Below are 12,456 nucleotides of genomic sequence, written 5' to 3'. Positions count from 1 at the left end.
AATGAAATAATGCAGAAATGAACATCTTGAACTCACAAATGAGTGAAAAGGTGAATAACCTTTATATAAACATAACATACAATATAGATGTAGAACCTGGAAATCAAACATTGATAGAACAAATGATATGATATACAGGTTAAATTTCAAAGATGATATTTACAAACTGATCTTATTTGACTCATAAAAATGCACATTCTAAAGCAATGAACCATGATTGACATGATGTTATGGTTATGTTTCAACAATCAAATTTACAATATGACTGTATGAGGCATTCTATCCTAGATACATAACTTAAAAGGAAAATAAAGCAGATATATCATAATATATCAAATTTATTTGGGTCCTTTATCTAATTTCAATAAATCATTCCATCCTATTCCAAAATAACGTTGAGCAAAAAAATCAAGTCCTCCTTTGCGTACATTTTCCAGTGCACATATTAGTCTGTGAGTTGTTGGTTTTGTAGGGCATGGTTGTGTCCATTTCCTAAGGATATCGTAATTCCTTGAATACATCTTATTGCTTATACTAGCATTATCCACGGAAATTGCTATTATATCAGTGATTTTCAATTCTAATTCAACTCCAAGTTCAATGTAACAGTTAAATAGTTCATGAGATAAATCCTTCAGAGTTGTTTGCAAAGGCACATCTGTAAGTTTTGCAAGGCGTTCGCTACCAATTCCTGAAATTAACACAAAACAGAAATGATCAATAATTATGCAAAAAAACTAACTCTTTTCAAAAGTGAGCTACAAATCTCCGAAGCAGGATCTTTAATGTCATTAACAACTAAAATATTGTAAAGCGTAAGATAACTTTTTGGAACAATTATTGAGCACTTATTATTCAATTTAGAAAACAAATCATGCATACGATAACAAACATTTTGATAATACTATATACACATTATACAGTTCATTTAGACATGCGTGGTGTACATTGGTATACTAAACAATTTCTTACACATCTTTCTTTGTGAGTTGACAAAATTCCTGTAAATAGTTTATTGGCACTGATTTTCTTAATAGTATACAATGGTTTCAACCTTTGATAAACCTTTAATATATTTCTCATAAAATGTACATTTTGAAAGAATATAACTTGTCGAAAATATATCGGCACTGCTTTTCAAATTCGTTCTTGATATTGATAACACAGATTTAGAACTTAAGTAAACATTTCATTTATTTAGTTAGTTTTTTTGTATCCTTTCTTTTTAACAAAATCATGATAATAAAAAAAAAGTGTAAATTTTATTACTTTTTTGCAAGACTTGTAGTCCTTGGCGCACAGATATGACATAATAGATTATATCAATAAGTCATATATTTTCATTAATTTGAGTCGTTCAGGGATATTTACATGTTAAACTATATTTTCGAAGGTAGATATTAAACGACGGAAAGCATAAGTGATATTGCACGGTTATTTTTAGTATATCTATATATCCGATATACTTTGTGACGTCATCTAATGATTTTCATGATATTGTTAAAAGGGTATATTTATGTTCGATTTTTTTAAGACAAAAAATATTAATATACATAAGATGTACATAAAAAAACATAAAATATGATATAAATGTAAACTAAAATATATGTTGTTATTGTCAAAGTAACAATATGAAAACACAAAATTCCAACAAAATTAAATGATCAACAAATAAAGGCAACAGTAGTATACCGCTGTTCAAAACTCATAAATCCAGGGACAAAAAACAAAATCGGGGTAACAAACTAAAACCGAGGGAAACGCATTAAATATAAGAGGAGAACAACGACATAACACCGAATCGTAACACACACAGAAACGGACCAAGCATCAGACAAAACACCACGAGAATAACAAATATAACAAGAAAACCAAATACATGAATTTAGGATAGACAAGTACCGTGCCACGTCTGATCTCAATATCTCAAAAATAAGAGAAAACACAAACGACTCAACGTTAAAATGCAACACACACAGAAACGAACAATAATATAACAATGGCCATCTTCCTGACTTGGTACAGGACACTTTTTAAGGGGAATAAAAGTGGTGGGTTGAACCTGGTTTTGTGGCATGCCAAACCTCGCACTTTAATGGCAAAGTTAAATATAACATTGAAATGACAACATACTATTACAGGACTACAATACAAATAAATAGGAGAACATATTAGACAAAGAAAAACATGATTAATAGATAACAAAAAGCATCAGGTTTAAAATTCAATACGCCAAAAACGCGCCTTGTCCACACAGGACTTACAAGTGACGCCCAGATATAAAAGATCGAAAGTGAAAAAAGTACAAAGTTGTACAGCACTGGAGATAAAAAGTTGAAAAGGTTTCGCCAAATACGGCATTGTTTTTATGCCCGGGATAAGAACATTCTTATTATATAGAACAATTCATGCTATTGCAAACAGTAAATTTTATCAAATGAATATGAAAGAGATATACATAAAGAAACTGAAGTATTAACTAATTACAGAAAACTAAACCCGAATACATAACGCCCAGATATAAAAGATCGAAAGTGAAAAAGGTACAAAGTTGTACAGCACTGAAGATCAAAAGTTGAAAAGGTTTTGCCACATACGGCATTGTTTTTATGCCCGGGATAAGAACATCCTTATTATATAGAACAATTCATGCAATTGCAAACAGTAAATTTTAACAAATGAATATGAAAGAGATATACATAATGAAACTGAAGTATTAACTAAATACAGAAAACTTAACCCGAATACATAATGCTATTAAAGTTTAACACAGAATAGACACACCCGAATCAGTCCAGGCGTCAACGTAATTACAAAAATGTGACGTCACATACGATGGCGAAAAGGTACAAACGTTATGCCACATTTGAATTTATGAAATTTAGAAACAGCATGACGTCACATATGAAAAACTATCAAAGTGAGATAGAATTAGGATTGATTTAAGATTATATCAGAACTAAATACTGATAATTAATTTAAACAAAATGCATATTGCAATACTTATTAATAGCAATTAACTGTAATATATATATGTCCAGTTTGTTATGAATCCAACTTCAAAAGTAAATAATCGTACAAAATTTAATATAATTAATAAAGGCGGTGATTAATTTTTCTATCCGTAACACCTAAATATAATAAAAAGACGTCAACACATTTGAGAAAATCCGATGAGAATTACAAATATAGCATTAAACATGTAAACTAAATACATGAATTTGGGATAAACAAGTACAGAAACACGTCTTATAGTAATGCGAATTCACATTCAGCAAAACAGTCACAATCGGGAATAAGTCACGTTTGGTAATTAAAAGATTAGACGACATAATGACAAACCACAATCTACCATATGCTAAAAATGTCCTTAGCTAGTTTGGTTAAAGAGACATCATATGGATCCACCAATTCGTGATGGTGTCCATAAAATTTACGGAGTGTCAATTTTAATCTGTCCTCCTCATAACTTTGTTGGAGCAGTTTCTGCGTATGGAGCACACTCCTGTATATGAAGTCCGTATAGTGTGAACAAGCACGTGAATAACGTATCAATTGTGATATGTAAACACCATACGAAGGGGCAGAGGCTATGTTACTGCTGAGAAATGGGAAATTGATAATTGGGAAGTTGAAATCGTCCCGTTTATCATAGATTTTCGTGTGAAGTCGTCCATCTACGTCAATATTGAGGAAAAGATCAAGGTATGAAGCAGTCCTTCTAGTATCAGTAGTATCCTTAATTTCAAGTTCACCGGGATATATGAGATGTAAGTATTGGCTGAAGTATGGGTTGTTCAATGATAAAACATCATCAATATATCGGAAAGTAAAATTAAAGAATTTCGCAAGGTGCTTTTTCTTTTTGTCTTTAAGAAGGTTCTGAATAAATTCTGCTTCATACGAATACAAAAACAAATCAGCCAGCAGGGGTGCACAATTAGTATCCATTGGAATACCGACTGTCTGTTGAAATATAAATCCTCCAAACTCAACAAATATATTGTCGATCAAAAAGTCCAGCATTTTAATAATATCATCTTCAGTATATTTTCTGGAAGATTCAGTGTGATTCTTCACAAAATATGAATTATTGTATCCCAAAACAAGAAATGTGTATCTACGATTCCCATTTTTATAGAAAAAGCTCTGTTTTATGAGATGGTGAAGTCGATCTTTCAACTGAGCATGGGGAATAGTAGTATATAGCGTAGAAAAATCAAAAGTTTTTATGTTGCTGCAAAATTGCAAAGATTGTGATCGAAGGTTAAGTAGTAGATCTTTCGAATTTTTGAGAATCCACATCTGGTTAACACCACTGGTAGAATATATCTCCTCACAATATTTTTGAAGCCCATCTTTAACTGTAGAAAGAATAGTAGTCAATACTTTAGAAAGATGTTTAGTCGAACATTTTGAAGACCCAGCTATGTATCGTTCTTTATATGGAGTTTTGTGTAATTTAGGTATCCAGTATAATGAGGGCAAGTTTTCTTCGTTTTCTTTGATGTTGATACCAAAAGAAAGAAGGACAGATTTATGATTTTGTAAAATTTCATCCTTGGTAAATGATGTTAAAGAATATGTAGGATTACCAGTAGTTTTATCAATTCCAAGCTCTGTAGTGAGACATTGCAAATAATGTTTTTTACATATGAAGACAATATTATTGGAGGCTTTATCTGCCGGAACAACGACATATTTGTCATGCAAAGAGGATAAAGCATCCACAACCTCCGGATTCTTGAAAGGGTTAGAAACTCTAGTACTCATATTACATCTTAGTTTTTGTATGCGCCTCTGAATGCATGATCGAATAGCTTTGATCCATTCAGACAGAGTGTCCAGGTCGGGTTCGTCTGGTTCGCGCTTTATCCATTTTCTTGCATAGTCCTCAACTGCATCCATCAGTAACTTGAAATTCTTTTTCCAGTTGATGGGCTGGGGGATTCTATACTTTGGTCCCTTGGCTAGCAACTCTCTTAGTTGTTCATTGGTAACAATACCAAGGTCACCAGTAATGATATGACCAGCTGGACTATAATTGTATTGAGAAGATGCACATGAGCAATCCGGAGGCTTGGATTTTGTATCTTTGAGGTTAAAAGCCTCTAAAACTCTCTTGTGGTTGAAAATCTTTGATGCAATAGACTTGGTGTAAGTATAAGAAATAACAGGTGTAGCTTTATCTTTTGAAGTAATCAGGGATAGTTTTTTGTACAGATTTTTGATGGAAAATATTGCCAATATTTACAGCATCTAAACCTTTATTGGCGAATTCTACCTTAAAAAAGTAACGTTTTTCCTCACTTTTGGATGTAGTCAATACGGGTTTGAATAGTCTATGGTTAGCAATGTCCATGATAATTGCAACTAATCTATACAAAACAGAACGAGAATCAGTAACGGAAGTATTTTTGGCATCTTGAAATAGTAAAGAAAATTTTGACAATGGAATGGAGTATAATTTAGTTCTAATATGATGAATTCCTAAAGGTTTTTGAACAGACGTTAATAGACTATCAATTGTCACGGTGTGTACAGCAGGTGGTATATATTTTCTGTGACCATGACTTCTATTTCGTCGAGCAGAAGTATTAAATAATTTTAATGTATTGACAGTACTACACCTGGGACTAGATAAAATACCTACACCATCAATTTTATCATTGCATCCATAGGGAATGGCTGTTCCCAACTCTCTAATCCAAAAGTCTCCTCTTTGTAAACGATATGGTGTACTCAATATGGGGTCATTTGTTGGATGATATATTTTCTCTATAATCCGGACTTTCATTGAAACAATAGAATGGTCAAGCTGATTAAAATGTTTATAGAGAAATTTGTTGTTATTAGGATCATTAACATTAGACCGATGATCATTCATCCTAAAATTGAGTCTTTGTCGAGTTTCCCCGACGTAGATCAATCCACAAAGAGTACATTCAATACCGTAAACAATATTGGAGGCAGTGCAATTCAAATCCTCATGGCTATGTGTATTGTAATTTTTGGTGGTTAAATTACTTTGAAAGTGGGTATCAGTTATAAGAATATCACAGGTTTTACAATTTTTACGGTTACATTTGGAAATAGAGCAATATTGATGGTTGTCATTGAAATCTAAAATATCTGAAAGTTGAACAGTACACGGCCGAATATATTCAAACTTGTCTGAATTTTTATAGTACAATGAGGATTCAGAAGACTGCACATGTGTCATTTTCATAACATCATTTAAGATGATCCTGGGGACACCTGATAAAATCGGTGTTATTGTGTCCTTGACAACAGCCGATTGACACCTTTTTATCCTGGGCGTCGTGTCATCCAGTATAATATTATTTTTTCTACTAGTTTTCATGCTGTTAAGCTACCGGACTGGTAGAATCCTCGGGGACAGATTGTCCACCAGCAGAGATTCCGGTCCGGTGGTGATAAATAAAGGCAACAGTAGTATACCGCTGTTCAAAACTCATAAATCCAGGGACAAAAAACAAAATCGGGGTAACAAACTAAAACCGAGGGAAACGCATTAAATATAAGAGGAGAACAACGACATAACACCGAATCGTAACACACACAGAAACGGACCAAGCATCAGACAAAACACCACGAGAATAACAAATATAACAAGAAAACCAAATACATGAATTTGGGATAGACAAGTACCGTGCCACGTCTGATCTCAATATCTCAAAAATAAGAGAAAACACAAACGACTCAACGTTAAAATGCAACACACACAGAAACGAACAATAATATAACAATGGTCATCTTCCTGACTTGGTACAAGACACTTTTAAAGGGGAATAAAAGTGGTGGGTTGAACCTGGTTTTGTGGCATGCCAAACCTCGCACTTTAATGGCAAAGTTAAATATAACATTGAAATGACAACATAATATTACAGGACTACAATACAAATAAATAGGAGAACATATTAGACAAAGAAAAACATGATTAATAGATAACAAAAAGCATCAGGTTTAAAATTCAATACGCCAAAAACGCGCCTTGTCCACACAGGACTTACAAGTGACGCCCAGATATAAAAGATCGAAAGTGAAAAAAGTACAAAGTTGTACAGCACTGGAGATAAAAAGTTGAAAAGGTTTCGCCAAATACGGCATTGTTTTTATGCCCGGGATAAGAACATTCTTATTATATAGAACAATTCATGCTATTGCAAACAGTAAATTTTATCAAATGAATATGAAAGAGATATGTAATGCACTGACGATTTAAAAATATATATATATCATCGGAAATTAATAGTATGACAATTATAGTTTTGTACAAATGTTGTATGGGGTCAATACAGGATTTATCGACCCAAATAAATATATCATCTCGGACTACGTCCTCAGTCAATATACTTCTATCAGGTCAATATATCCTTGTGTTGACCTATTACAAAGACTGTAATTGTGTTTCAGATCAAACTACTTTTTATTTTCTAAAATTTTCATATCATGAAAACATCTAGGAAGGTACAAAAACATCGTATCCGTTACCGATTTGCGAGACTTGCCGTTAGAGTGTATAGGGTTGATTTTCAAAAATCTGTTTTTGAAGACAATTAATCCCTATTTCAAAAGCGAAACTACGAAAAAACATAGAGTTAATAGCTCATGGAGATGTGTCATAATCTGACCGGCTTTGATCCTTTGCTGACCTTCTTAAAAGGCAGGATAAAGAGTTTACGATATAAAGCCATGTCATAAGAACTGGTTGGTACAACACTTTCATAAAACATAACTAGTAAGAGATAAAACTGTTAGAACTCCTCTTTAGAATGGTTGAAGAGCTTGACATATTATATTTTAGTATAATGGCTAAACATGGCTACATGTCCTTATTTTGTTACTGTGTTATATGGTTGAGGGGTATGGCATTCAGCGTTCCTTATGTTGGAAATAAAATTCACGTCAAATATCAGGTAACAATTAACAAAACCTGTTATCAGAAACAACCTTGAAAGTTTTATCTTTCATCATAAGCACTCTTAAATATGTAGGTTTTTTTTAACAGAAAAAAATCATTACGTTTTGTCTTTCATAGAAATTGGGTATAACTGCTATGGATCTTTAAGTGACTAAAGGACAATTCAATATTAAACCTTATCAGCCCTTTTAACTATTTTTTTGTTGTTGTTTATCAAGCAACATTAATTCTTTAAAAGTACTCACGTAATAAATTTGATTTCTGCCTTACAGCCTTAAATTGAGAAATAAAATTTGTTATCATAAGTTTTTAATTTATCATAAAGAAATTGATACATGAATAGTAAAATCATTTTTATAGACAATAGTCCTTGTGTTTTTAACAGTATATAATGACACGAGTAATAAATTTAATCTTTTCAGTAGTGAGACTTCCCATCAAGAAATAATATAAAACTGCCATCTTCAAAAAACACATAAAAAATCAGAATTAAGATAATGACAAAATAAGCACTGAACAAAAAAAAAAATACAAAAATACAAAGCACTCACATGGCAAAGAATATGCTGTAGTTCCGATGTCATATCTTTCCTAATTAAACCGTGCAGTAAATCTGTGAATGTCGGATACGCTGAATTTGATTTCCAATAATATAAAATCATGAAGATAATGTGAACAGGTTCCTTTCCGTACAAAGAAGTATAATTTTGAGTTATACTGTCCGGAACTCCTATATCTTTTGCAAAAGATATAAAATCATAAAATCCCATAATTTGAGCAAAATGCAGAAGCTGTTTGTTTGTTGGTTCCATCTTTAATTCTTCTACTGCCAAACCTATTGCAAATATAATAATGTAACTTGCGAACGATACAAACGTATAATTGCTGTTGAAGTAAAACAAGGGTCCTAGATAGGTTAAACTATTAAAATTGATAACAAAAAACAAACTTTAATGATCTGATGAAACTTAAAAACTATGTAAAATCGTTGAGGCTTATTGACTGACAAATCATTCCCCTTGGTTTATCATCATGACTTAGTTGGTTCAAATCTCATTTATATCCACTAAATTATAAACATAATGGACATGTAGTTAGGCAAAAGCAACGGTATTTCCTATTGATAACACCAATTATTAGTCTTGTTGTCACCATTTTTACTACATATATAGTAGAAAATAAGTTTTGTTTGTGGAAATGATTTTTGAATCCCAATTCATAATAGAGTTCTCTAGATTAACATTTTATAAAACCGCGTCCAACGTTCAGGAAATCTCATTTAGTGGATAACTTAAGTTATACGTATCTGTGTTTCATTGTCCGTTGTTCAATACTGTCAATTCAGAATATATTGCGTGCACTGATTATTTCGATTTTGTCATCTTAGACTCAAATGCGATTAAAATCTGCGCGATATTGAGAAAAATCCTTTTTTATTCATATAAAATATTTCAAAATGCGAGTTTAAATTAGTGCGATTATAACCCTGTCGCATTTTTCGCAATAATAAAAACATCGCAATAATTTCTGAATTTACAGTATTGTATTCAGTTTTGTAAAACCTTAAACGATTGCAAGACACTTCTTTTGAACAAAGTATAATGTCATATTGATTTGAAGCTAAGATGTGATTTGCTATTGAGATACATTTCAAGAATGTATACATGGCATCTACATAATTATATATTATCAAAATATTACAAATACTGCACTTACAACGGCAACATTTAGGGCGATCGGGAATTGTCTGTAAAATAATAAAAGAAGCCATCAAACATTTAGGTGGAATATCGTTACAATTTTGTATTATAGATATAGGACGAGGTGGTATGAGTGCCAATGAGACAACTCTCTATCCAAGGATTAATTTATAAAAGTAAACCATTATAGTTCATGGTATGGCCTTCAACACGGAGTCTTGGCTCACACCGAACGGCATACTATAAAGGGCTCCAAATATTAAAGAATTTTATAAATAAAGTGTTCGTATCTTATACCATAAACTATTCTTACAAAGATGATAACAGTGAAAAGTATTATTGTTTTAAAGGAGACATTTTTTTACAAAACCCTTACTATTCAGAGTTAAGACAATAAAGATTGTATAGTGATAAGATTATAGCACAATGATGACTGCTATATCTTCATGTTTAACCTTTTTACCTAATATGTTTACTTGTTTTTTTCACACATCGTTGTCCCTATGATGAATTTGTGACTGTCATACAAGTGAAAGGTTTAGCTAGCTATAAAATCAGGTTTAATCCTCTCTTTTTTACAGAAAAACAGCTCTTTCAAGTCAGTAAAAGGACAGTTGTAATAAATTGGTTAGATGTGTTTGAGCTTTTGAATTTGCCATTTGTTTATGGACTTACCGGTTTGCATTTCATCGGAGTTCGATTTTGTGTTACTTAATTTTTCATTCAATTTGTCTTTTTTTAAATTCAAATACCTGATAACATCAAGTGAAACACATTTCATTTTTTGATTCTATTTAAATCTACCTTTTGACAGATCCAATTTAAGGAAAGCTTTTTTTCATGCTGCTTCTGTTTTTGAAACCTACAAGTCCACATACTTCTCTTTTCAGCTTCTTTTACATCTATAACGCACATTTCATCATGGCAAACAAAACCAACGTGTTTTGAAAATAATGTTGATTTGTCCAGATTAGACTTTTTACAACTTGCAAAGGTGTTATAATAGAAAGAAACAATTTTGTTGAAGTTAGATGTAAGACACTCTTGGATATTAGCTGTAATATCTCTAGGAATCACACTCTGGTAAACAATATACACCATAATTGTGTTACCCTCAATACGAATAAGTAGTTCATTATATTTATCAATATAAAGGACAGCCGAATTATAGAACAAAAGAGACTTTCCTCCTTTTTTGCAAACAGGCCATATATTAACAGCTGCGCCAATAAAGTGAAATGCAAGTGCTCGAGGAACTACTGGCAATGCAAGTTTAAATGCAAAACATATTCTTTCCTCCTTATTCCGGTTTCTAATATTTTCGTCATAATAATGAGGATCTGTCGCTCTAACCATGCATGGAACATAGAACGAGAAATCTTTATCTGATTGATTATCACGTACTGGTTTAATTATGATGTCTAGATGGACTAACAGCTGAATAACAAATTCTTTGAACTCAATTGATGGTAGGTCTTTCGCGTACTTTTCATCTGACCATATGTTTAGTAGATCAGACTTCCTCAATTCCCCACTTCTGTTCAATCTTCTAAGAATATATTTATGCTCTTCTGGCCAAAACATTTCATCTGTTATAAAAGATCTTAAAATATTGACTAGAGTTGTAGGCTGTATGATGACAAATTGATTCAGTCCTGGGTCATTAGAATACAAAATTTGTCCTGTTCTGTGTTGATGCTGAAGAAATCCTGTAAGTTGGGATTCTGTTAGTGCCAAATCGCTGTTTCCTTTATTTATGTCTTCTATTTGTGTTGTTTTGATTATTGTTGCCCTCTTACTTCTCATATCATCTAATTGTATTAAAAGTGGAACTCATGCCATTGGTAATTGTTCTTTCTATTTTGGTTGTGTCGTGGCCACATTAACTAATCTGTCTTTTAATCTATCTATCTCGGGATCATTCCCATCGATTGAGTTAATAAAAAAGAGATTCATGAACTGAAGGAGGTTTCTCTTTTTGTGTCCTTTAAAATGATGATTTAACTCACTTATAAGCTGTTTTCTTCTTTCATTGACCTAGCAAATATATGTGTGTTTCTTTATTATATACTATTAACTAAGTTTCAATAAAAAAAAAACGTTCCTTGATTGTGAGTCAGCAATTGAGAATTACTACTGTAACAGTTTGATTGATAAGCTTTTTATATAGTTTCCAGTAAATCCCAAATAACTTAATGATCAATACTCAATAGTAAAAATCATTCCAGAAAATAACCACTATCTAAATATAGAATTATCAGTGAATTCTGTGTTCAACGATATATCTCTTTGCGAGATCGTCAAATCATTAACATTTTAATTTTCACGATGGAGAGAAGACAAAAATCGTACTGCACAATATATAGGGATTGTATCTAGTAGACGATATGTAAACACAATATGTACCTTTCTTAATAACATGTATAAGTAACCAGCTACACGGTCGTGTTTTTTTATGTCATGTATGTAACATTGTCAGGTATTATCAATTTTCTTTCGTAATGTCACAATTATTTATAGTTCTTGTTCAACGTTTTATCCTACATTTACAGTTTTATTTTATTTTATATCGTTTTAAGCATAGTTAAGACCCATACAAAGGGGAATAAATATTATTCAAAAGCAAAGTACTTCAGTTAAGAGTCTATTGTAACGTCTGACATTTTCATTTAAAAGTGGATTGTATTTCACATTTGCTACTAACAGTTTATTTACAACGGTTTCTACAGAGAGGGTAAACATTCAACGGCAAAATCTACTTTATGGAGTAGGATTAAGAATGTATTTGTTAATCCTGCTTTGCAGATCATT

At 31.9% G+C, this 12,456-nt stretch overlaps 1 protein-coding gene across 1 annotated transcript; it reads right to left on the bottom strand.

The window, feature by feature from the left end:
• Nucleotides 1-320: 320 nt before the first annotated feature.
• Nucleotides 321-11,684, bottom strand: LOC139498103 (uncharacterized). Its single transcript, XM_071286440.1, has 5 exons — nucleotides 10,450-11,684; nucleotides 9,662-9,692; nucleotides 8,497-8,780; nucleotides 8,191-8,218; nucleotides 321-691 (listed from the first exon to the last, which is right to left on the bottom strand). The coding sequence occupies exons 1-5, from the start codon at nucleotides 11,449-11,451 to the stop codon at nucleotides 339-341; spliced, it is 1,698 nt and encodes a 565-aa protein (XP_071142541.1). The 5' UTR covers nucleotides 11,452-11,684; the 3' UTR covers nucleotides 321-338.
• Between the last annotated feature and the right edge of the window lie 772 nt (nucleotides 11,685-12,456).

Source organism: Mytilus edulis, chromosome 12 (assembly GCF_963676685.1).
Source record: "Mytilus edulis chromosome 12, xbMytEdul2.2, whole genome shotgun sequence".
Classification (NCBI taxonomy): Eukaryota; Metazoa; Mollusca; class Bivalvia; order Mytilida; family Mytilidae; genus Mytilus; species Mytilus edulis.
The sequence above is the reverse complement of the archived record's forward strand: the minus strand, read 5'-3'. Positions and strand labels throughout refer to the sequence as shown.

What these genes read in the sequence shown, in the direction of transcription:
- LOC139498103 (XM_071286440.1), bottom strand. Translation starts at nt 11,451, where the DNA reads ATGAGAAGTAAGAGGGCAACAATAATCAAAACAACACAAATAGAAGAC. An exon ending in TCGCCCTAAATGTTGCCGTT is followed by an intron (nt 8,781 to 9,661) that starts GTAAGTGCAGTA and finishes TATTTGCAATAG; the next exon opens with GTTTGGCAGTAGAAGAATTA. An exon ending in GCAGAAATCAAATTTATTAC is followed by an intron (nt 692 to 8,190) that starts GTGAGTACTTTT and finishes TGTTAATTTCAG; the next exon opens with GAATTGGTAGCGAACGCCTT.